The 26,674-nt window shown below is 41.8% G+C and overlaps 1 protein-coding gene across 2 annotated transcripts; it reads right to left on the bottom strand.

Annotated features, from left to right (window-relative positions):
• Positions 1–4,550: 4,550 nt before the first annotated feature.
• Positions 4,551–25,309, bottom strand: zbtb34 (zinc finger and BTB domain containing 34). 2 transcript variants are annotated; one of them, XM_034090964.2, is made up of 3 exons: positions 25,176–25,308; positions 12,335–12,479; positions 4,551–10,950 (listed from the first exon to the last, which is right to left on the bottom strand). In XM_034090964.2, exons 2-3 carry the CDS (start codon positions 12,356–12,358, stop codon positions 9,391–9,393), a joined length of 1,584 nt encoding a protein of 527 aa, XP_033946855.1. In that variant the 5' UTR covers positions 12,359–12,479; positions 25,176–25,308; the 3' UTR covers positions 4,551–9,390. The 2 variants fall into 2 exon arrangements, with proteins under 2 accessions (XP_033946855.1, XP_033946856.1); XM_034090965.2 differs by lacking the exon at positions 12,335–12,479 and having other exon boundaries at positions 25,176–25,309.
• Positions 25,310–26,674: the final 1,365 nt, after the last annotated feature.

The raw sequence follows: 26,674 nt of genomic DNA, 5'->3' as shown, positions 1-26,674 counted from the left end.
CTCCCTCACACCAGAGGAGTCAGGGACTCGGTGGCTCGACTCTGCGGCTGCGGGTTGAAGATCTCGGGCACAGACACACACCAGGTCTGCTCGTCCTGCCTCGGGCTGGAACACGCCCGAGGCGCTATCGACAACCCCGGCTCGTGCGGACATTGTGTCCGCTTCACCGTGAAGAGCCTCCGCCGACGGCTAGCAGGCCAAGCTAGCCTGTCGGAGCAGGACCCCCCCATGTCCACTGGCCTGCCGGCCGGCAGTCAAGACGCAGGGGCGTCCGCCGCAGAGAGTGAACCCCTCTCCATGTCGGTCTGGGGCTCATTATCTGCGATGGCTGCAGAACTGGAATCCCGCGTCCTGGCAGGCCGGGATCCGGTGACGGCAAGACACGTGGGAACGGGACCCCACGCTTTACCGAGCTGGGGCTCCCGGTTAGACCTCACCATGGTCTTACCCGCGGAGGATGTCCTCGAGCTGGACTACGATGAGGACGAAGAGGACGCCTCGGTGTTTCTCCTGTCCGAGTCGGATGAACATGAAGAGGACATCTTCATGTCATCGGCTCAGGCTGCAAAGCCTGGAGCGAGGGCTGCTCTCCCGGGCAATAGCACACCAGCTTCGCCCTGTCTGAGCATGGACCTGCAGGCCGTGTGTAAACGCGCCGCGGCCAGACTCGACATCCCGTGGCCTGAAATGGCCTCCAGGTCCCGCTACGAAGGGAAACATTTTCCCCAAGCAGCGCGGACGAAGAGGCAACTCCTTCCGGTCTTCCCGGAGATGTTGGATGAGGTGTCGGTCTCGTGGAGAGACCGGCCCTTCAGAAACAAGTTCCCGGAGCTCTGCGAGGACCTGTCGGGTAACCCGGGGGCAGCCACTCTGGACAAGATGGCAGCGGTCAAGGACATTTGTCTCCGTGTCCAACGCTGCGCCGTCCAGGCCACGGGCAAGGCAATGGGGATCATGGTGGTGCAGGAAAGAGCGAGATGGCGCAACCTCACCAACCTCCCAGACCGGGAAAAGGAGGATGTGCTGGATATGCCCATCGTTCCCGAGGGAATTTTCGGCTCCGCTCTCGCCTCCATGCAAAGGAGGTGTGAGTCGAAAAAGAAGGAGGACGAGGCACTCCACCTCTGCCTCCCTCGAAGGGTCCAGCCGCTGCCTTCACAGCAGCAGTCCTTCGCCCAAGCTGCCTCGATTCCTGCTCGGTTTAAAACACCGAAGACGCAGAGGTCGCAGCCCGCCCCGAGTCCCCAGCCCAGGCTGGAGACGAGGGTGAGCTGGCCTAGAAATTCTCCGGTTCCGGCTGCAGCTCAGGCACAGCCAACCCAGAATTTCGGCCAGCAGTCGAGGAAGAAGAAGCGAGCGGCGTGACAGCCCCTCCTTCTCCCCTCTGTGACAGAGCTGGAAGTCCACGTTCCCCAGCTCTAAATGTGTTCCCGCCGCCTCGAGAGATGCCTCAACACCATCCTCAAGTCCGCACAAACACATGTCACACATTTGTTGATTTTTTTGTCATAAAATATTTGCCGCTGACGCATCCAGGCTTCAGGCCGAGGGCGCAGCTCAAAAAAATGAAAAGAAAAACAATAAAACCAATAAACAGCCCGTCAACTGTTCCCCTTCTGAGAGCAGCTATGGCATCTCTCAAAAGGCGGATTACAGGCGGGTCTGTGAAGGCACCACCGCCACGCGCATGCGCAGTGCCGGCTGGGGCTTTAAACGACAGGAAAGACGGCCGGCCAAAATCACCGACTGTGTGAATGTGAAAATGAATAGAACATCACCTCCCATCTTCAGAGCAATCTGACTATTATAACTATTATACTATTAGGCTATGTTAAGAACGCTTAATTAAATATCTGCCACAACATAAGTAACCGGATCAAAGTAACATTACGTAGCCTACACTACAGTCAGCGACACTGTGAGTGCAGACGTCGATGTGTCCCATTATCATTCATATCACATCATAATGTATCATATATTTCCTTATCTGAGTCAGCTGAGCCGTATCTGGCTGTGCAACACTCACAGTGTCACATACTGTATGCATAGGCTAAGTATTATTTTAAGCAACACATTAAGTTGACGAAACACTCGAGTCAAATGTAATTAAAGTCATATCCACTCGTGTCTTGGACGGAAACCAAACTAGTGTTCACAAACTATTCAAACGGCAAATGACATGACACAGTCTTATGATCCACATTTACAGGAAAGGTCCTGCAGATGTATATTTAGCTAGCGCGGCTAATAGCCGACAAGTAGCTACACTCACAATCTCTTTACGTTGCTTAAAACAAACAAAACATCGACAATATTCGACTTCTAAAAGAAAATGTAACATTACCTGTTAGCTGTTGTGTAGTTTTTTTCCATGCTGTCATATTGATAGAGTTCCCATGATGTGGAGCACACCTGGTGCCCTGCAGACATTACACGAGTTGTTTGAGTCAGGCCAACAGGTCAGAGGTTAACTTCCCTAAATGATCACTTTACATATTTTCTTTTGAGCACGTTGAGGTTGACCAGTAGTTTCCTTTGGCTACTTACCTAAAAAGAATTTCTTCAGGAATAAAGGAACTTGTTAGCTACAGAGTATTATATTTCCTCTTTTGTAGTTGGAGACCCTTCACCTGTTTTCCTGTTCTTCCTTACAAGCTGCACTCCTGACATTCAGAGAGAGAGCTAACAACATTATGACAGAATGGCATTTTCTGTGTACAGGGCTGGCAACAGGGTCCATTCATTGTCTTACGAACAATGAATTAGCTTTTAGGCAGACATAATCATTAGCTTGATCAATCCTAAAAAGAAAGTATGCTTAAAAAATGTAAAAGCTTCACATGAGCCACTCCAAATATCCCATAGTGAAAATAGCATCAGGTACGAAATCTACTGCCATTTGTATTGAATTAATTAAAGGGTTAAAGTACAAAGCACAGACACCTTAAAGCACCAGCAGCAATCTATGCATGTCATACATTACTCCTTTTGACTGTGAAATTAGTCAAAACAGTCTATGGTTAGAAAGCTGCAGTTCAAGCCAAAACAATTTGAGCCAAAGTGACACAAAATTGACGGGAATTGAATACCCAGTCATGTACCATAACACAACTTAAGATCACCCTGAAAGTGTATGCCATTCATATTAACAAATGTGTGAAACAACTATACCTATCAATTATTCACTCCAGTCCAACTGGTAGAGTTTGTGTTACAGAAAGCCACAATACATCATAACCATAGAATGCAGTTAAAGACTCTTGTGGAAACAAGACTACCCCAGGTTTCCTGGCCTTGTTTTATGTGGTTCTTATTTTATTACCTTGTTCCACTGAACTGGGCAATTTAGCCTATTATTTTAATATCAAGTGTCAGTGCAGCCCTATAATGCTGCCGTTCAAACAATTCATCCAGTTTATTTGAACATTTAAGCATAGAGTGATGCTTATTTGACATCACATGTTGCCAAGAAGTGTCATTTACTGATCAGAAAGTTAAAATATATTTGACAATTATTTTAGGTATAAAACACTGGATATGTTGGCTGCAACATGCTGCCTAAAAGAACTGTTGTAAAAGGCTTCAAGACAATTTCAGAAAAGTACATAGCAGGCCAATATGGTAGTTTATTAGTCATTTGGCTCCCTTATGGTGTCACTTTCTGTAAAAGCCACAGACAGTGGTAACACTATGGAGGCTGGTCCACAGCTGTGCCACTCCATGAATATATGCATTTTTTAACAGTCAGGACAAGAGCTATAGCAGTGCTGAGGATTGGGCAGAGCGTATATCTGGAGATCCTGCAGGAATAGGAGACTGGTGATATTAATTGTATTACCAGCCATCAGAGACTAAAGCAATTTATTGTGTTTGAATCTACAACTTGGCTTCTGTGACTTTTGTGAATAAGCTATTTCCACATGCACCGATAGTAGCAAAGAAAAACAAAAGATTATTGAACTCTCAAGAGAACTTACAAGAGGAAGAAGTATTTTTAAACATCTGGTTTGTAAATTATCATAACAGAAACATGTACACCTTAATGTCATAAAAGTGGCCTAATATTTAATCAAAACAGCTGTTATAAGTAACACTAGTAATGACATTTAAGAGATGTGTTTAAGTCACAAGCCATATCATTATGAGATATGTATCTTATTTTTATTAAACTATACTCTGGTTCAAAAGAAACAGTTTGAGGTGTATTTGTTGATCTCTAGCTCCCTCTGGAGGGTTAAAGGTGCACATACGCCAGATATTCCTCCAGATGGCATTCACATAGTTTACTGCAGCATCCTGTGAATTCCATTCATACCAAAGACACATTTTGGCCATATATTGGATGCCTTGTTCAACACGTTGTAAACAAGACTACTTAAGGATGTTTGGATATTACAGTAGTTTGTTTAAGGTCATTTTAGTTAGCATGCACATAGACAAGTGAATAAATCATCAACTGGAGACAAATCAGAGCCAAATTAGCGTCTTTATTTTACAAACGCATTATTCTATTGACATTTTTTATATAATAAAAAAGCAATTTACAAGCTTAAGAACCAAAACAAAGCAGCACAGAATGATTATGAGTAAAATATATAATTTGAATAAATATATTTTATTTCATGCTATAAAATAAAATTCATAAATGGCAATAGATACATCAGCTCTAGCTAGCTTCATTTACTTCAGTTGTACAAAACAGTAGAATTCTGAGGTTCACAGTTGGGTTGTGAGGTTGTGTGTAGAGTGGACAAAACAGGAGTTAGGGCATGTCTGTAATAATGCTTCGGTACGTGGTCTCCAGCGGAAAATATGAGCTCGTTGAGGCAGAATGTTTGGGAACCACTGACTGAGGACTTGTATCCCCACCTGAAGAGAATTGCACAATTCTACTATGGACACACATATGTCCAATGAGACCACTTTTAACATGATATACCCTGAGTTCTAAGTTCTTGTTTGCCTCGTCTCCGAATACATATGAGCCAGAGACATTGCATTGTAGACTTTAGGGAGTTGTAAAGGGAGAAGGAACAATAGATTGACTTGAAATCTTCCCCCTTGTTCTAAACAACCACAGCTACAGTGTCAGACCCGAGGAGCTGAAGGAGACCCCTGAACCTCACCATGATGACAGACAGCCCCCTCCCAAACAGTGGCTTTTCAGCCCAAAATCCCTTTCATTATTTGACACAGCTGGAGGTGCAACTCTGAACAGTGCCACTAGTTTGATAGCCATGCACTCGTTTCTTGTGTTGCAGTTCACTGTCTACCACTGGCTTTTGATGAGCATTCATAACACCAGCAACGTCGCTTTTTCATTTAAATATATTTTTTCTGAAGAGGAAAGTCAACTCGTCCAACGTTTCAGAAAATATATATATTAAAAAAGATCTATCAATATCAAATCGCCCTGGTCTTACTTCAATTCACTAAGCCTCCTGACATTCATTCTGTTTGATATACGACAGGTCAATATTTCAATAGGCTTGATGATCCCAATACACCGCTTTTAAAAAGGTTATTGCTTTTTCTTATGATACACAGCGGACAGAAACTGACAGAAAAGCTATGGAAGACTTAAGATTTTTTTCTAAGCCTGTATCAGTGTTTGTAAACTACCTGAAGTGAGTTTATTATAAAAAAGAATAGGACGAGCTGCAATTTCAAAAAGTAGTCTGACAGCCTTCCCTGTAAACACTTCCTTTTGATTACTTGTGGCCCATAATGCATCTCCTGCTCCTCTCCGAGGTGTGGAGCTGATTTGAGTGGATGTCAAGTTCAGTTGGTTTTGTAAGTGTATCACATTTAGTAACTAGTTCATGAAAAAGCAATAAAACAATTTCCCCTTCATTCACCTATGATGATTATATGGACTCGTTTAAAAAAAAAAAAAAAAGAGGAAAGGATCCGACTCGTCTCAAGCACCATTTAAGAGGGAAATGGTCCCTAGCAAAGTGATTGAGAGCATTATAGCTCATCCCTTAAGAGAAAATACAGAAATAAACTAGACTTCCCGGATGGAATTGGTATTGACTATAAAAAAAAAAACTGTAAGTGCACAATTGATGACACAAATACATGTAAAAACAATGATCCATTGGCAATTTCATACAATGTTGTGGTTGAGCAACGTGCAATTCAGCTACAGTATATAAGAGAAAGCTTCTTTTTTTCTCCTCCACTGCTAAATACCCAAGCAGCTGTTCCCTGGCCAGATGCTCCGCGTGAACAGAGAGGAAGTAGACGTGTGTGTGTGTCATGCATCTCCTTCCTTCATTGAAATGCCAAAATACAGTACATTGTTAAGATTGTCCAGAGTGGTCAGAGAGGAAGGATACAGTGAGGTCTCTGAACACTGGGAAGTGGCTTGCAGGGAACAACACTGCTTCTTTTGATTGTAATTCATTGCTACAAAAGAAGATTAACCATCAAATCAGTTGTCCAAAAACTATAATATAAAGAGCCAGATCAGGGCACAGGACTTGAGCTGGAAAACAACTGGACAAAAGTGAAATGAATTCATTTGTATTCATTCTTGGTACCACTATAGATTAATGCTGAGGCCATACCCTATCATTGCTCTATGCAAGCCATTAGAAAAGGAAAGAGACACAGGAATCTAAGTGCCAGCATCCTCAAAGTAAAGCTTGTGGCAAGGCACTAAGTTAAAGATGCCACTTTGTGTTTTGTTTACATTGGCTTTAAACAATTACAATACCTATTGCACAACTGTTATATTGTCAGCTTTTGTATGGCTTAATATATTGTGTTATTTATGACTTTGCTGCTTAATGTCTTCTTAGCAAGTTGTTCAAATTGTACACAAGTGATTGTTGTAAGCTGGGAAACGTGCATTCCTTGCAAATAACAATGGACTAGTCCTACATTAAATTAAGAACTTCTTAATATGAGCATTCAATTATGTGATACAGTCAACATTTTAAAGTTACAAATCACCCATTAGTCTTTGGTGTGAACTCTTGGCACACAATTATTTTAGCATGTTGTACCTTTTACTCACAAAGCATTACTGACAAGGAGGTTTGAACATTTCCAACTCTTTCCTTCCTAGGTGAGGTGTATTCGCCGTAGGCAGATTCAAACGGGTCACTGAATGATCTTTAGTGAGGTCAGATCAGCTGTTCAACCTGCACGTCAGCGGCCGACAGATAAACACTCCACTCAGTAAACATTTGTCTAAAAGGACTGTACAGGTGGACAGACTGTGGGTGTGATGAACTAAAGTGTTTGTGACGATGCCTGGCAACGAAAAGCTAGCTATACCGACTTTTGCCAAATTCCCTACTTTTTGGTTCGCTATCTCGACTGTCAACGAGAAGACGCACACTCACCGGAATAATAAAAAAAAGACTGCACGCATAGACATGAGAAACAAAGCCCAATATTCTCCCACCAACCGAACATAGAACATTACATGTAAACTGTGAGAAAAAAAGACCAAACCCAATTCATTGACACAAATTCAGCATGGACGAGATTGGACAAAATAAAAGCAAATAGCAGGTGCTCTTCAATAAATGTATTTTTACAGCTGGATGGATAAAAAGGAAAAGCATGATAGCACAAAAGTGACCACCCAGCTGAGCTTTAAATGTCCTAAATATAACAGGATAATCAATCAGGCCTTCTAAGTGCCTTTTTTATGTATTAACTGTAAAATACAGATGACTTAAAGCAGAATGGAATTAAAACCCAAGTCCCGATCCCCATGGCTCAAACTGTATATAATATGTAGCCATATGCATGACTTGTAGACGTTAGTATTCATGTGATTGCAGAGTCTCATTAAAGATCACAATAGATGTACGTATAGGCAGAAGCACTGCTGTCAATCTAGTCCTACCCTGCCGCATCAGAATGAAGACAGAAGCTAGCGCGTTTTCTCAATGGCAGAACCCCCGTCCCTCCCCCCATCTCTGCAAAGTGCATCATACTTTGGATCACCAGCTACTTCTAAATACATTAACTCTTAGCCTTAATCTAGCTGTGCCACATCGATGTCAACACCATCAAGTAGGGTAGACAAATGAGGAAAACTTGTTCCACATCTGACCCCGATCAATGCGGAGAAAAAAAGATCACAGATCAATCGTCCCATCATAGAAAGGTGGGACAGAAGCAAACATAAGAAAGGAAGCAAAGCAAGAGCTCTTTGAAATAATGGAAGAATAAACCATGTCAAAATGGCTGAGATTCCTTTGTTCTTTCTGTTTGCATATCATTCAGAATAGTATACTATGTGTTGATGTATGTGAACAGTCCAGAGCTGTTCCTACTGCGCTGAGTTGACAATGAGAACTCTGAGTATTAACCTAGAAGCCAACCTCAGGACAAAACAATTTACACATACAATAATTCAGTAAAAGTCTGCCATCAGAGTATAGAGAAATATAAATGACTTCACTGTGTGGACGTATTCCACCCATTTCATGGATGACAGCATCTGAAAGCACGAACAGGTGAGATCTGCAGTAGTGATGAGAGATACAATTCTTAAGTGTTTTGAAGAACAAACGTTACAAGACAGCAAACTCATGTTGAAAATATGCAGGGCCATTTTCTTACTCTATTGTCTGCAGAAACAAACAAGAAAGCTAGCAAATGTACTGCTAACATAGCACCTTCTTAAACATCATTTCAACCTGGCTGACCATGAAACAAGGACTTTGTCCCGTATCCATACAATCAGCAAGGAATATTTCACATAAGTATCAAGGCTTTGTGTCGAGAGAATATTCTGTACAGGGTTTGGCAATAAAGATACTGTACATACAACCTAAAAACGGATTTCAAACGGTGAACACGTCTGTGCCTGGTAGGTTCTTGGCTATGAGGTAGAACCTGGTGAGTTCATTGAGTTAAAATACTGTCTGTTATGAGTATGTAGTTGTATCATGAGGTATTGAACGGATATGTCACACGAAGCTTTGCACTGGCAGAAAAATCATTCCTTGTGAGTAAGTGACCTCCTGTGGCCACATGTGCAAAAACAGGTCAGGTAAAAAGGTGATATGACAAGCATCTTACCAGAGCTTTCACATTATCAATTATTGCAACATGCCTATATAACTCTGTAAATATGTTTTAAAAAACATGGAAAGATAAAAAGATAAATCAATTAAGGGGTCTTGATTATTGGGACCTCCTCAAAAATAGTAAGTTGTCACTCCCTTTGCTTGAAAGAATCGGATTTCTATAAAGCACGCATTTGCTCTCTGCATTCAACATCGTACTTTCACAAATTGACAGAAACCCCTTGACGCAAGAAATGTCTATAGTAGAGGGAGCTGATTCAAAAAGAAAAAAAGTCCTTTAAGTTGAGTTAAGATAAACATTTCTTAAAGCTTCCTTAACCTAAAGCAGGACCTAAAAATCACATCTTGAGGCTTGAGCTTCCTCTGGACTGCATTTTGAACTCTCCTCCTCATTGGCCGGTGCCTCCTCTGCATATTGTGCCTCAAAGGCCATCCCCTCAGACGTTTCCTCCTGGTCCTTCTGACCTGAGCTTCCCTCGGTGGTCTCTGGAGAGTCTATATGGTTAGTCACCTCTGATGCTCCCATGTGCTTCTTCCTCAGGTGCTGGTTAAGGGTGCCCTGAAACGGGAAGCACTTGCCACATATCTGACAGTGGAAGGGCTTGTTGTCTGTGTGGCCACGGATGTGGTACTCCAGCTGGTCTTTCCTTGTGTACTTCTTGCCGCAGAATTTACAAACGAAGGGGGTGATTCCCATGTGCAGGCGCATGTGGCGATCCAGGCTCCCTTTCTGGTTGAAGGTCTTACCACAGTAGATGCAAATAAGTCTCTCGTTGTAGGGGTACCACTGGCTCCGCAGGCTGCGCTCTCGCACGTCATTCTCCAATCCCGTGGGTCCCACGACTGATTCGCTGTCTTCTGAGCCTGGTTTGATACGACTCAGCACTTCTGCCGGGATGCCCAGGGGCCGCTTCACTCTGGCTCGCGCACCTCTGTAGCCACTGAGTAAGGAGCGGGAGGGACTGGAGCTGCTGAGGTTGACGAAGCACGGGGTGGACTGCCCTGAGTAAGAATAGGCAGCCGACTGGATGACTGGACCATAAGATCCCACACTAACAGCCAGTACCTGCTCTCCGTCTACCAGCTCTGTGTGGTAGCCATCATCACCGGCTGAGGAACTATCTGAGTAAGTGGGCCTGTCGGTCTTCTCAATCTTCACGTGCACGTCGGTCACCTGCCCATCTTTGCCGATCAGGTCCACCTGCTCCATTTCTCCTTCCATGGGAGCATCGTGCTCTGACACACCATCACTGCTGCCTCGGTCCGACTGGCCTTCCTCCGGTTGCTGTCGGCCGCGTCTGTGGGTTTTTCCTGGCAGCTCAAAGCGCACTTCATGTCCTGCCTGACTCTGCCGGGAGTAGTAAGGGGGGGAGATCTGGGTAGGGTTTACAAAGAGGTTGCTGTCGTTGACCCCATTGCCGCTGGTCTGCGAGTCGCCCTTCCCTGGGCTGCAGACACTAACTGGGATGCTGATCTTGGAGTGGATGCTCTCCAGAATTTGGGTACACTTGTCAATGATGGCTTGCATCTGCAAAAAGCTGGCCGCAGTGAGGAAACTGATAATGTCCTTGAGCTGTAAGGACATGTGACCCGTGTAGCAGAATGCAAGAAGCTGCTCAAACACCTCAGGGCTTTTGATGACCGAGATGGAAAGGCCACTCATGGTGCTGAGAGCCGAGTGGTCACGGAAATAGGGTGAGCTCGCTGCCAGCACAGCCTTATGGGCTCGAAACGGCTGGCCCTGAATGTGGACGATGATGTCACACAGCTTCCCCTGCAGCCGCAGCTGATTGAGCTGGTCCAGAACAGTGTTACTGAACTCCGGCACATCGAACTCGATGTAACTGCCGTCGTCCATTTCTTGGATATGTTTCTCCAGTTTGTCGGCTGCCTGATGGGAAAAGGAGAAAAAGAAAAGACAGAAAATTATTAGTTTTTTTTAAATTGCATTTTCAATACACAGCAGAATTGTATACTTTTTTTTCAACAACTTATTTAAGATGACAGTCTTATTTTATACATCAATGTATGAAACATGCTATGCCATAAGAAACAACAATGAATTGCAGCAAACATTGACTGCTGTATCATATCTTCCTGTTGACACAGCGTCAGCCTCAATAATCCTGTAGTGGGCAGCCTCTATCGGTCAGGAGGCCCGGGGAACACTACAGACATCTTTAAAGACATCCACAGGCACCATTATAAATGTACTATACAGGAGGACTGCAACATGTGTTGTTAAATATTGAGATCTTGATTCAGGCAACTACGAATTATTATATCAGAAGGACAAAGATTGCGCCATATTTGCGAAAATCATTTACTGGAATTACTCGTTACTCTGCTGCAACAGAGGGGACTGGAATCACCAGCAATACAGCGCCAGTAAACCCAACATGTTGAGGTCAGGGAACATTTCTCTCAGGGAGGTGATCAGAAGTTAGCAAAACTCTGATTCCTGGTTTTCCATCATGAAGGTGAAGAGTACATGTTGCAGGCAAGTACTTGCTTTACCTGTTAGTAAAGCAAGTACTTGCCTGCAACATGCGCACTTTGAGCATGCACGAGAGAATGATTAGAGAACATGCACTCCACTTTGTAGTTCTAAAACGGCCTGTGAATCACTTCACAGTAGATCACTCTCCTAACATGTCATGATGACAGCATTCTTTGTTACTGTCTCTCATCAGAACCGTAACTAATTAAAGTCAATGCCAGTGTTTCCCACACATAAGATTTACTTTGGCAGGCCGCCCAGGTATATTAACGGTCACTCAAGTATACTTGGATGCACATTTCAGCATTTTTTTCATGCAGAAAACAACAGCATCAGCGATCGATGAACTGGTGACACAGGAGGCTGTCTGGGAGCTGGGAGCTCCGCGCTCAAAGGCTCTCACTTTTTTTTTACGCTGTTATTTTGTATATATTGATTGCTGTGTTTTTTTATCTTAATGTGTGCATATGTGTGAATGTGTCTGTTGATTGTGTATATAGGATATACATATTTTGATACATATCTGTATATTGTATAATTGTATTCGGGATTGTTGGAAACGTAATTTTGATCTCTCCGTCCGTCTGAACACACAAACTGAAAGATTGACATTAAAGTCACGCCAGCCGACTACTACCCTAACGGACACTGTTTCTCCTCCACTCTGTTGAGCTCGGTGAGATTAAGAGCAGGGGCCGAGGCCTGCACCGCCAAGTACCACACACCATAAACAACAGCAGAGAGCAGTATGAGACTGGTTATTGATGTTATTTACCTCATTTATGTGGACTCGTTTCATTTCAGCTCAGTGTGAGGTCTGCGGTCATGTATGGTGCTTCACAGCGGGCAGAGCCCAGCCCCCGCCCAGAGGAGACGGACAGCTCACACTCACAAACGCCACGACAAGTGTAACAAAGGCCCTGCGAGCAAAGAGCCAATATATTTATGTAATCACCAGTAAATATATGTACAGACAACAACATATTTAATTTAACAAAATACAGTTGATTCAGGTAACTTATGCATATGCTGCACTAAAGAAACCAACATTGGAAGAAAAAGATTACAGGTGTTTCTTTATGTTATACTTTAATGTTTTTTTTTTATAAAAGATAAAAAAAAAACATGAAATAACCCTATCCATGCAGATATGTTTTCCCGATGCAGTTATTTAATTGTGAAGCATAAACATTTCATTGATTTTAATAACTTTGAATGACCTCTGAGGTGTGCATTGTGCAGCTGGAAAAATCTGATTTGGGCTTCAGTATCGTCAGAATGACTAAACGGTGGCATAACAACTTGATATGAAGATCCACAACTGAAACCAGTTGTCACTCAATAGGTTCATTTAATAAACACAAGACTGAAAGCACTCACCGGCTTTGACCAGCTACCAATGCAACAAGGTCTATTTTCTTTTTTAAATACAAATAATATTTAATAGTGTTGCACGATAATTATCGGCCCGATATTAGGAATTATGACGTCATCCCGATAAACCCGATAAAAGTATTAATAGCCCCGATAATATACAATATATTTTTTGGGTTAAAAAAAAGAAAAAGATACTGCGGTGTGGGTGGATTGGGATGAGGGGCGCTTGTTTTTCACTCGGCTCTTCCCGTTTTGCCAGTACTGTGGTATAAGTGGTTTAGGAAGAGGGGAGTTCTTCACAAATCCAACGCTCCCTAACTCATGCCTGGCTGTGACGTAAATGGTGTGCGGCCGTGAAGCCAGGACAGTAAACAAACATGTCTTCGGTAGTATGGGACTATTTAAAAGTTTCAGAGTTAGATAGTTCGCTTGCTATTTGTATTAACAAATGCAATGCAGAAGTTCCACGAGGAGGGAAAAAGGCAACGAGCTATAATACTTCCAACCTGATTAGTCACCTGAAACATCGCCATCGCTACGAGGGTGTGTTAAAAGCGTACGAAGACGCCTGCGCTGCTAAACTAGCGACGAATCCAAAGCCAGCTGCAAAGGCACCGGGGCTTTTACCTATTGACGAGGCTTTTGAAAAAGGCAAGAACTTTATTTGGGAAAATAAATATGGTCACTTTGAAGAGTCAAAACTGTTCTTGGCTTTGTTTTGTTCATAGTAGTAATGCTCATGTCATTTGCTCACTACTAGTCTCTTTTTACCACCAGGTGTGCAAAAACTACAGGTACATTTAATATATATATATATATATTAGGGCTGAACGCAAAAAAAAATTAACGCCACTAATTATTTTAACGCGATTAACGCATGTGTATTTTTTTTCCTTGGCCGCCCCGTAGTTTCAGAGCGCATCGAGTTTAAAATACCATCTACAAACTGATGCTGCTGACAGCACCGCTCCTGCCGCCCGCTTGTGGCAGACCACACTTCCACGCTCACCGGCAGGCACCGACTGGCCATCGGGAGGGTGTGTGTATGTGTGGCCCGAGCGAGCGAGAGAGAGACCTTACGTGCATTGTTGTTGTTAGCATCGGGTGCTAGCTAGCTGCGCTAACGGATATAAGGAGCTGTTTAAATGAAAACAGAGGAGCGCTCTATCCACACAACTGCGCCGAGCACTTGACTTGATGCAGGCAGCCAGACAGCGGGACATTGTAGGAGAAGTCAGCACACTCATGATTGCAGCGTCCAGGCAGCTCCCGTTCGAGCATATGCCTTGAGTCACACACACACACACACACACACACACACACACACACACACACACACACACACACACACACACACACACACACACACACACACACACACACACACACACACACACACACACACACACACACACACACACACACACACACACACACACACACACACACACACACACACACACACACACACACACACACACACACACACACACACACACACACACACACACACACACACACTATTGTATGAGAGAGGTTCCAGGTTGAATTGAGGCGAATATTTGTAATGTTCAGAGGTTGTTGTGTTTAATATTCATGAGAATATTTGTCATTGTTGAAATGATAATAAACATTAGCATAAAGCATATTTGTCCACTCATATGTTGATAAGAGTATTAAAAACTTGAAAAATATTCCTCTAAGGTACATTTAGAACAGATCAAAAATGTGCGTTTAATTTGCGATTAATCGCGATTAACTATGGACAATCATGCGATTAAATATTTTAAACGACTGACAGCCCTAATATATATATATTATATTATTATCGGTTATCGGTATCGGTCTTGAGAAGCAGGAAGTTATCGGTATCGGTTTCAAAAAACCAATATCGTGCATCCCTAATATTTAAGGTGTTTTTTTTAGAGCAACATATAGAAAGTGCAATAGAATGGCTGTTAATACTGGTTGTTTTGTGTTAGTGGAACCATATTTCCATAATGCATTGCAAGTATATGAGGGAGTGTCACAACAAAGGAGGCAAAGTCATCCAAAGACACAATCAGAAAGGAGATTAAACGATTGCGGAAAAGTTGGTTTGCCTGCTGCTGCTATCCTACGAAGAAGAACATTCTTGAAGGCTTCTGCCAATCTGTGGTTAGCTTGCTCCTATTATTCTACCTAGTGAGCATAACAGCCTCTTAATGCATTTCATAAGGCCTTACATCAAGCTTAAGCTAAAACATTTTTGACAAAGTCAAACATCAGATCCTCCAGGGAAAGGCGAAAGGCTGCTTCAAAGGGGACACGCAGTGCTATCTCTTTTGAGAATAACTCATTCAAAAGTATGTTAATGATGTATCATTACAAATCAGTTGTTCAAGAATAAAAAAAATAAAATAAAAACAGCACCACGGCACTTGGCTGTCATTAATGTGCAAAGATTTTTTTTAATCAAACTGAAAAAAAAATCTCTTGTAGGCCATCCCTGAAAAAACTTGTAAAATGAAATACAACAAATAATAAATAATGATAATGAAATGAATAATAAAAAAATACCCTCAAACAAAATAACATCCCTTTAACTTTCTAGGAAGTTGTCTTTCTACAGACCTTACACAGAACAGTTGTTTGTTCTATGTATGACCGAACCACTTCCATACAACTGAAGTAGCACCTTTTTTAGGAATGAGTTCTTCATCTGTGTTCGTGGACATTTTTATGGTACGTCTGTCGGTGAAGCGGTGAATGTGATTGTAGTAGGCTATGTGACTACCCGATCTGCAGCTCTGCACATGCGCGCAGTGTTATAAATTAAAATCAATGTTTTTGATGGCATAAAGTACCTTAAACATACGGTCAGTTTAAATGCTGTTTTATACTGAAAAACCAGAAGTTCTCGTGCGCAGTTGTTAAGCTTTTATTCTGAAAATCCTTCATCTCCAGTTAGCATTTAGCATGTGGCTAATATACCATTTACTATAGAGGTGAATTTAGTAGCGATATGACACGGAGTGTTGCACACCGAAACCTACTGATTTCAACACTACAACTATAGACGTCGAGATATTATTATTGCTGAATATTAAATGAAGGTACAGTTTATTTGAATACGTTTGTTTACAGACGTGGGTAGCATGAGACAACATCCGGAACTACCAGAAATGAAACCAGCCGTGAAGTTTTTCCTGTATTGAGTATTGATTACAGTGTTCAAAACCATATTAAATGAAAAGTCATGAGATAAGGAGGAGAAAAGGCGTGTTTAGTTTAGGGTTGCCAGAAACTGACCATGATCAAAATCGATTATTCGGCAGCCCTGGCGAATAATAATCGATTATTCGACCGGAAAAAAAAAGAGACTCTGAACCCTTTCTTTGCCATTATATAAAAATAGTGTTGCTACAAAAGTATAAATTAGGCTTACTAATAAGACAACTCAGATCTGAAGCTACACAGGAATCTGCTGCCAAAGTGCAATAAAAAAGACAAAATTAATAGAATCAAACCCTTTTTTTGTTGCATTTTAGTAGAGTATAAAAAGAAACCTGAATTGATAATAGACTCTAATCAATTTAAACAGAACAGATCTTAATGTTTGCATTCTTATACCATTTTGTGCAATAATTATAATGAATAAGTTCAAACAAACTAAAACTTACAGCTGATTAATTACGGTATCTAACTTGAGTTTTTATTATATCAAAAACCTGTTGAAATGCTACTGTTATTTTTACTGTCCCCCAAAAGCGTGTCAGCAGCCTCCAGGAATGCTTCTTTCACAACTTCGCCGTCTTTGAAATACTTCATGACACGATAAGATGCTATGGTAGCAGCCTTGCTCTTGTTGTTGGGCCTGGTGAAAATGGACTGCTGTGCATTTAGCTGTCCTTTCAGGCCCCTCCCCTTTTGGGAGCGTAGGGCAGAATTAGGAGGGAATTCTGTCTCGTAGCGTGTGTGCACTGTTTTGAAATGCCGCTCCTAAATTACCCTTCTTCGATAAAGCCACGCTCGCATTGCAGGTGAGACAGATGGACTTTGAATTGGAATAGATAAAAATAATCATCCTCCCACTCGGAGTGAAAATTATATATTTTGGGCTCTTACACACATGCATTTCCAAACATTTGGACTACCTATGTTGCAAATGTATTATCTTTTCAATTTACAAACGGCATCTATTGCACGTCTGTCCGTCCTGGGAGAGGGATCCCTCCTCTGTTGCTCTCCCTGAGGTTTCTCCCATTTTTCCCTTTAAACTGGGTTTTCTTCGGAAGTTTTTCCTTGTACGATGTGAGGGTCTAAGGACAGAGGGTGTCGTATTGTCATACTGATATTCTGTACACACTGTGAAGACCACTGAGACAAATGTAACATTTGTGATATTGGGCTATATAAATAAAAATAAAAAAATAAAACATTGATTGATTGATTTTGCTTCTGCCATAATTGCGTCTTGTGTGTGTGCGGACTGTCACCTGTTGACACGGACAAAGTCAGCGAAATAGTGCCCACTGCCCACCAGTCACGCCCTGACACATGGGGTCACGCCGGCCAATCACAAAGCTTTGATGCGTTCAAGTGCATTATTCTGGCACAGGAAGATTATGTTATAGGACATTAACGATAACAGAATATTGTTGTTCTATTTTTAGACACATCTCGCGATCGACTGGGAATCTCCCCGACTGGTTGGGCACCCCTGCCCTACACACACCCCCTCCGTTCGCGCGGAGGGTACGCCATATTAAGTGCGGTTCCAAACCAACGCGTGTGGAGCGGGAGTGGGCTATCAAGCCCTCAAACAGCGAGTCTGCATCGGTGCTGACTTGAGACCGGTCTCTACCTGACCGGAGTCAACGTTGTGTGTGTGTCCGTCAGGAAACACGCTGTTTACAAGTAGTTCCAGCAAACATCCACTGATAAACTGCGATCTTAACAACCGCATATGTTTTAATTTAGGATTAGGGATGCTCCGATCGCCAATTTCGGGGCCGATCGCCGGAATCAGTATCGGCCGATACCGATCCGATCGAGTGGGCGGGGCCTAAATGGAAGATTTAAACATCACTTTAAATCTTCCATTTAAACTGATGTTTAAAACTTAGTTAATGCGGCTCATTCACTGGAGCTTCCACAAACAACAATCAACTTAATTATTACATTCAAATTATGTACATTATTCAAGTTTACATTCACTTTGGATAATAATACGGGAGAAATGAGCGGAAGCGCTCTCTTTCCTCTCTCCTTCTCTCTCTCTGACAGCCCGTCAGTATCTCATGCAGCTTACTGATCCAGTAATGAGTGACCTGACAGTGAAGAATACATATATTTATAATGACTAGTTTAGCTTGTTCCAGAGGTAGATAAAATAGCTAAATGTGTTAGGTCTAACTCTTGTGTGTTTCGCTCCGCTTACCGGTCCGGCGGGCGGAGCTGCAGGATTTCTGCTTAACACACGTTGCATACTGCTATTTTACTGTCTTTTTCGGACACCTTAAAATAATGCCAGACCGGTGAAGCCATTTTGGCGAGCTTGTTTTGCCACACACATACCTCCTTCACACCAACACAACTCCGATTCAAGCTCCGTGTTAGAGCTTTTCAGGTTCAGAACCCGTTCTTCGGTTTAGCGGAGGCTCTTTTCACACCGCCCAGAGTCCGACTGGTGCTGCGTCATTGCGTCATCGTTTGCGTCATGACGTAACCGTTTGCTTGCCTGCTTCATAAAGCCAAACCGCGCGGAAACCCCTCACAGCTGACACCGACAACAACAATGGCCGATTGTGCTCCAGCTTCCTCTGCACCTCTTCGGAAGACCAGATTCCCAGTAGGTAGCTGGTCTCTTCAGTGGACCACTGCTGCTTGTTAAGTTTCTCCATCGTTGTATACAAGCTGGATAAAACGCGGGCTTCTTGTTGTTGTTCAGGAGTTGATCCCGCCCCTGCCCCCGCCTCGACGTAAGCGTGACGTATGTCGTGCTTTTGCTCTGGCCGGACAATTTTTTGGTGCTTGAAACGAACCGGATTCCGGAGCTAAGAGGCTACTCTTCTGCGGTGTGAACAGGAAAACCCGGTGCTTTTCAAGCTCCAGCTCCGAACCGGCCCCGAAACACCGTTGGTGTGAATGAGGTAACAGAGAAAAGTGTCATGTATTTTACGTCATGCGATCGGCTCTCGCGATCGGCATGTTCAGAGAGCACCGATCGATCGGTAGAGAGTGAGTATCAGCCGATCTCGATCGGTGACCGATCGATCGGAGCATCCCTACTTAGGATCATAATTGTGTTTAGTCTAGAAAAAGGTAAATGTGTGCAATAAATACATAAGTATCATCAAATAAGTATAGAAAAAGTCGAATTTGTCAATTGTATTGAACTGGTGATCACAGTTTTAACAGTTGACAGCTACAGGCCTACAGATGTCATGCTTAAAATATAACTTGGTTTTTAAATGAAAGAGGGATCATACACGAACAACATAACGGGTTAGGGTAACGTACAGGGCCGCCCCCCCGCCAAACCGACAGGAGAGAACTTTTTTTTTTTTGCAAATATAATTCCTGTTTATTATTATTATTATCAACACTTTTTATGCAGTGAGGTAAATGGTTGTGCATGTATGTCGTTCAGTATGCGTTTACAGGTGAATACGTCTGCATTTCCTGCCAAATACTCGCCTCAAAAAGATTAAAATATAATTAATGCAAATAAACAACTTCTACTAATAATCATAATCAATTCAATAATATAAATACTATATTATTTTATTATAATATAGTTGTATAGTCAAGACAAAACATGCTTATGACATGCTCAAAAACTGATATTTCTTAAATCTGTATTCAAATGTATTTCCCTCTGTCAGCAATGTATCAACAACTACACACACATTTCTATCAGTATTTCTCTGTGTTGTGGTTGACATGATGATGACTGTTAGGAGTTAAGGGGAGAGGCTGAGCATCACCATGAAATGTGCAAATTGACATAAAAATGAATATAAGGGGGAAAAATGCTCCATGTTTTTTAGGCTGTAAACTTGAACTGTTATGTAAGCCAACTAGACAGACAGTTTATCACTCTTCCTCCTGTACATTAGCAGATACAAGGCATCACATACTTGAATGAATGGTAAATAAAGAATGCTGGAAATAACTGCATCTCCATTAGCCTATATGCTATGCAGAGACTGCCTTCTTCATGTCGTGAATTGCAGCTGATGTATTAATATGGCAATTGGCAATTTGACTTATACAACATTCGCAAGTTGTACATTTGACTCATACAATAACCCACCTCCGAGTGATGCTCTAGTTTCTTTAAGTTTTGTTTTTTTTCCCTCTAGCTTGCGCCGGACTGAAACTGTCTTTTACACGACATCTCTTCACCTGCACTAGTGGCCGTATCAAAGCCGTGATTGGTCAGATGTCGATTCATTGCAACGGTGTCGGGTTACAGACGTGCTCCCCTTGTCACCTCTCACTCTCGCGTGTCAGCCGGGGGTGCGCGGAGAACTGAGCGGAGAACTGCGCACAGCAGCTGAGGCCCTCTGGGCGGGCCCCCTGCGCAAGGCGGGGCCCCCTGCGCAAGGCGGGGCCCCATGCAGCCTGCGTGATTGGCCTGTAAGGAGGGGCGGCCCTGGTAACATAACCCTATTACAATAGAGATCAACAACCTATAACAGGGCCTATGCACAGAATGCAGCTATTCAATACTCATTCTTCTTTAAGAATATGAGCATGTCTACTCAGGGGAGAGGCGGGTGCAGAGGCGATTCACAATCAGGCCAGCTGTAGAAGAGACCCTCTCAGCTGGAATTTGGGCATAAGATGAGGTTTGAGTCTGCGTGATCTGCTTGTAGGGAGGGGCAGCAGCCATATCATTAGCTAGATCTGATGGTTTTGGACATAAAAGCGAGTGAAGTATAACCGGACGAGAGAGAGAGAGAGATCCGCACCTGCAGCTCTGCCTGCTGTGAGGGACCGGTGTGGGGAGCAAAACACACCTTTAGACCTAACACATTTAGCTATGGCAATGTCGTATACATTGAATTTTTCCATTTGATAATATGTAATCAACTTAGGCACCCCTCCCAAAAAAAAAATTACAATTAAAATATTCATAACTCATACTCTCATATTCGAATACCTGAATAATTTTGAATATTCGATTAATCGTTCCCATCCCTAGTTGCAACAAGTCAGTTTGTGAAATGTCTTCTCTCCTAGATATTCCACGATCAATTGTAAGTGGTATTATTGCAAAGTGGAAACGTTTAGGTACCACAGAAAGACCACCTAAAGTTACAGAGCGGGGTCACCGAGTGCTGAGGCGTATACTGCGTAGAAGTCACCAAAGCTCTGCTGACTCAATAACTGCAGAGTTCCAAACCAGCTCTGGCATTAATATCAGCACCAAAACTGTGCGCCGGGAGCTTCATTGCATGGGTTTTCATGGCCGAGCAGCTGCATGCAAGCCTTACATCACAAAGCACAATGCCAGGCGTCGGATGGAGTGGTGTAAAGCACGCCGCCACTGGACTCGGGAGCAATTTGAAATTTGGACCACAGCAATGTTTAAAGCTTCAAACGATTTGAGTCAGCCGAAGCTGATCTTACTAAACAAATTAGCAGAGGCCCTGCCTTTTCAGCAGAAATGCCATATTACCAACAGTTTTCAAAACCCTTAGTATGCGACAGTTCTCCAGCTCAACCTTCCTCTCCCCCCACTCCATCTGCCCTTCTCTCCCTGTGCACCTCCTCCCTCCCTCCCTCCCTCCCTCCCTGCCCCTCGCTGGCAATTCAGCAAGATATTTTCTGAGCATTGAGTCCCTATCAGCACTTTGGGAAAGTAAACACTTTCTCCAGTTGCCAAAGCTTGCCAAGACACCTGTCAAACAAGCCATATGCTCTCCTCCTGGCACAGAGGAGGGAAATATGTAGCAAAACGGAGAGAATCGTAAGAAGGTGTAATGTATATTATTTCCACTCCCCCATTACCAGCCTTCAAATTCAGCATGTTGTTCATACAGTTAAACATACCAGCAATGTCTGCCAAAAGCTTGCTACTCTACTAAATGGAGCCAAGTTGAAGGGCAGCCAAAGAATGTATGCTCAGTAGTTGAGATGCACATGCTTGGCTCACGTGGGAAAAACTGAAAATGTTTTAACTCAGCTCAAAAATTCCTTATGTGGCTCAAGTTGCCTTTAGGGTAATAAACATTTATGACACAGCTGCTTTATGTAGGTAGGTTTAAAGGATGCCGAGTACAATGTGATAGTTTGGATGGTCAGCATAACTCATCTCCTAAAAACGTGTAACTTAGCCACGTCACTCAAATAAGGAGGGAAAAGAAGAAAAAACATCAGAAGAAAAATCTAAGTCAGCATGCATTGTTTGCTTTCTTCAACATCAGCAGCATTTCACCTACTTTGAAAAACAGCTTGTGGGGCAGAGCAGACCCACAACAGAATTGCTTAACAAGCAAAGGTTGGCAGAGCAATTTTAAACAGATAGTAAAAACTAAGATACAAATAGACTAGATTCTCATACACTAATGTTATGAAAAACATGCAGTGCAGATATTATAAAGGAATAGTAGGAGCTCAGTATGCAGAGCTAAATATTGTATGCTTAGCCTTAAGGTGCGCTCTCTGATTTGTAAGGAATAACAAATAACTTTCATTTCAGCCTATTCACAAGTAGATCAATTAAAAAGTTACTTGAGTCCTTCCTCATTATCTGTATACTTTCCAAACAACATATAAATGATCAAACACTGATTTTTTTTATTGTTATACTGACAAAAAGCATGACGCATTACTAGAGCTGATTTCCCAACTCGATTAAAACATTTTATTTTTTTTAAACATGCATTGGTTCAAATATTGTTGTTGATGTCATGTACAACAATGATTAATCGAGGCAGCCATAACTTCATTAAGCTTTTAACTAGTAAGAATATGAAGAAAATAATAAGTATGAAAAGTATAGCCGCCTATTTGCCGCACAGCCATAGTCTTTCGTCAATATGGAGGTGAGGAGAATGAGATGCTGTTGATTTCAAAAAGTACACTTTATTGCTGTAAAAGAAAATATGTTGAGCATTTGGTGTACCATCAACCTTAACAAATGTACATCTTGATTGCAGCGAGAACAGTGCTTTTAATGACCTGCAGTAATTAGCTAGGATATCATCCTGCCACATTGTCTTTTCACCTAGAGCCACCCTGCAGTGATTCCGCTGTTGCAATTACAGATGGCAATAATACATTTGACGCAATGCCCTTAAAACTTGTTTTATTATTGCCAAATGGTAGAAAATACTTTAACCAAGTCAGCCATCGTTTGCTGCGGCAAAACCCTGCAAATGTCTGCGTCAGTTTTACTCCCATCTAAGTAAGTGTCCTACTTTAAAAAATATATAAATAATATTAAAATAATAATGGATACCACACTGCTAAATACTTGAGAATATTTAGACTTCCTAAATACTACCCGTTGGGTTTGAAAACTGTCAATAACGTGAGGTCTATATCTATAAATATTTAAAAAATAATACCATATAATGGGCCATGAACAACATTTTTAAAAAGGTTAAAATATCATGGAAAATTATGCAATAGGTGGAAAAAGAGCCACCTGACAATGCCGCAGCAATTTCTGAATTCCCAGACTAGCAGGATCTACCACAGAGTCCAGTTTTCACCAGACATTACTGCACAATACTTATTTCAGTTGGTGGTTCAAACCAATACAGTTTTACTGCTTATGCCAAACAGAAGGGTTCAATGGGTGCAGAGCCATAATGGTTGCTTATGCATACGTCATAATTGGTATGGCTCCACTGTGTTCTGACATGCCTTATAGTTCAAATATGTAGTTATCCTGGAATAAAGCATGCGGTTGTTTCCAAATGGTGCTTTTAACGCAACAGATAAGGGCCTTTCAAAACAAAATGAATGTCACAGAAATGGTAATATTCCTTGATGAGCAAGGTGATCCAAGGTATACAGAATAACCTGCCATGTCCCTGGACATTGTACTCTGCTGCCATAACATTGCTTACTATTACCGGTACATTTAATGTGACTAAAACTAGTACTTCTACCTTTAGTATTGTAGCTTGACAGATATTCTGCAAAAAACACGGTAGGTAATGTTAGTGCAATCTGTTTATGACACAACACAGTGAGTTTACATATTATTTAAGGTACATTCATTAAGTATCTCATTACCAAGTTGGAGTGGACACTGAGGTACACTAGCATGTACTGTTCCTGCCACTTGCTCTCTGCGGCACTTTCTCAATGCTCTATGATGCATATTAAACTAATCACCTGATTTTGTGTTATGTTATGTCTTGTATTGGTAACTGTATTGTGATATCGATTTCCCGTGACTATTTCATCAGATGTCAATTCTCTACTGTGAAGCACTTTTGACTGCAATTCTTGTAGGGAAGGTACTATACAAATAAAGCTTATTATTATTATTATTATTATTGTGCATACATTCAGTACTGATACATTGCAAATGTGGGGTGTCTCAAACTTTACTACAAACCATTATGTTAGTAGTTAGTTAGCTATTGATGGGGGGTCTATACTAAGTCACCTAGCGAAGCAGCTAACAATAGCATTAGCTTGGCATCCACCTACTTTTTGTCGTTGTCTCTATCATTTTACATATCGACGCCAACTTGCATTAACATTTGTTTAAAAGAGGTTTTGCATTGGCTCAAAAGGGCCGAACCACCCAAACTATCGAGCAGCACACAAGCTAACTACCACAGCGTTAGCTACATTAGCTAGTGTCGAATCGAACAATTATCTCAGAAAACAGCCCAACTTTCCCACAAACTTCATACTTTGACTCGTGTCGGGTTGTCTTACTGCTTGGACACGCTTTCTCCGATTATGAAAACGCTTGACAACATTTCATATGTTAGTAGCTTAAGTTACAACGTCGAACGCGGGTGCAAACTATGTCGGCTGTCATGCTACTGTGCTAGCTTGCTTATGCTACCAGTTAGCACTAGTTTAGCTAGCAACCATCCCATGTCAGCCACTGCTAAGTAGAGGCTAACGCTAGCTAGCATGTAGTTCGTACCGCACGGTCGGAGGCAATTATTACTAATTACTTTACGTGTCATAGCAAGAACGCACCGACATTGACAGCGCCCTATTGTCACCAGTTCAATTCAACATGCAAATCCATTTTACTCAATACTCACCGTTTTGCAGATGAGCATTAAATGTTGTCCATTCCCCTCGGTAGTTCGCTAACAGCCAGGCCTCCCCCTCTCCAGTCCAGATGTGTCAGACAGTTGCTGCTGCAATTTTTGCATCAACAGGAAGTGTTCTTTTGGCTCTTTGCATTCATTCTATCAGTGTGTGTTTTGCAGCAGCCCCTCCCTTGCTTATGTCAGTCAGCCTATGTATTGAGACCATGATTGAGACATCATGTCCAGAATACACGACGTGAAGGATAATAATATATATAAGCAAACAAAAAGTAAAGTAGCCTTTAGCCGGTGTCCAACTAGTTTTCAACAGATAACGTGGCTACCGCCATACCTTATATACTGACTATCCCATTGCTTGTGGTAGATATTGTTACACTTTCAGTTAAAGTGAACACTAAATGTATCTGTTTTTAGTGCATCTGCCGGTCTTGTAAATATTGTACTAATTTGATCATTTAAGTGTCTCATTGCAAATCCAAGATGACATAAATCTAGGTTATACCTTTCTAGCTGAACAAAACATTATCTACATGATGGTAACTGTTCTTTTAAAGGGGTTTTTCAGTTATTTGACTTCATTTTGTGAATTTGTCTTTAACAACTTCAACTCTACACTTATTTTCAGCTTTGCAAGTCACATTTCTAGTTCATTTGGTCAACCATTTGCTGTGTTATTTCAAAGCATTTTCGAATGAGTTGCATAATCCGATTTTATAAACTGAAAATGAATTTATTAAATTCTGCATAGACACCACAAAGGGGCGCCAGAGACTCAATTGATAAGAGCCTTGCATCCTATTTGCATTCCTCAACTCTCCGAAAAGTTGAGGCCGGTGGGTTAGCATTACAAGGAAAATATTCAACCAATTAGATGGCATGATACAATACAATCATTATTAAATGTTGTATTATAAATACATTGACAACATTTGTAAATAAGGAAATGTTGGAAACAGCAGAATGTTACAGAATGAGACATTTTATGGAAAAATAGGTATTTTTTATATTAATACTTTTTAAGAAACATGAACATCAAAAAACGAAATAGCACAATGAAAATTACTCTAAGTAACCTTCAAACTGAATTATAATAACACATAACTTAAATGTAGCTTTATGAGGATGACCAATGCAATGAGATGTGAGCACTGCAATCCCTTTTAAGTGTACGGTAGAACATTAATATAATAATCAAAAATAGTAAGTACAATTATTTATAACAATCAGCTTCAACTCAGAAGTGGTGTTCATGTATATGACCTCATCTTCAAAAACATTTTCAATCAACTTTTATGAATGTAATTTCCAGATTTAAATGTGCTGTGACCCAAATCAGCAGTTGATGGCTATATTTCACTTAATTTTAATATAACATTCTTCTTGCAAACAATGTGTATATGTTGTATGTTTTCTCTTTGTAAAAGAGACAGGAAAAGTATTGTGTGTTATAAGCACTAACATGAAATGAATGTGTTCTGTGTGTGTTT

Source organism: Pseudochaenichthys georgianus, chromosome 9 (assembly GCF_902827115.2).
Source record: "Pseudochaenichthys georgianus chromosome 9, fPseGeo1.2, whole genome shotgun sequence".
In the NCBI taxonomy this organism is placed as follows: Eukaryota; Metazoa; Chordata; class Actinopteri; order Perciformes; family Channichthyidae; genus Pseudochaenichthys; species Pseudochaenichthys georgianus.
Note: the sequence above shows the minus strand (reverse complement) of the source record. Positions and strands in the feature narration are given on the sequence as shown.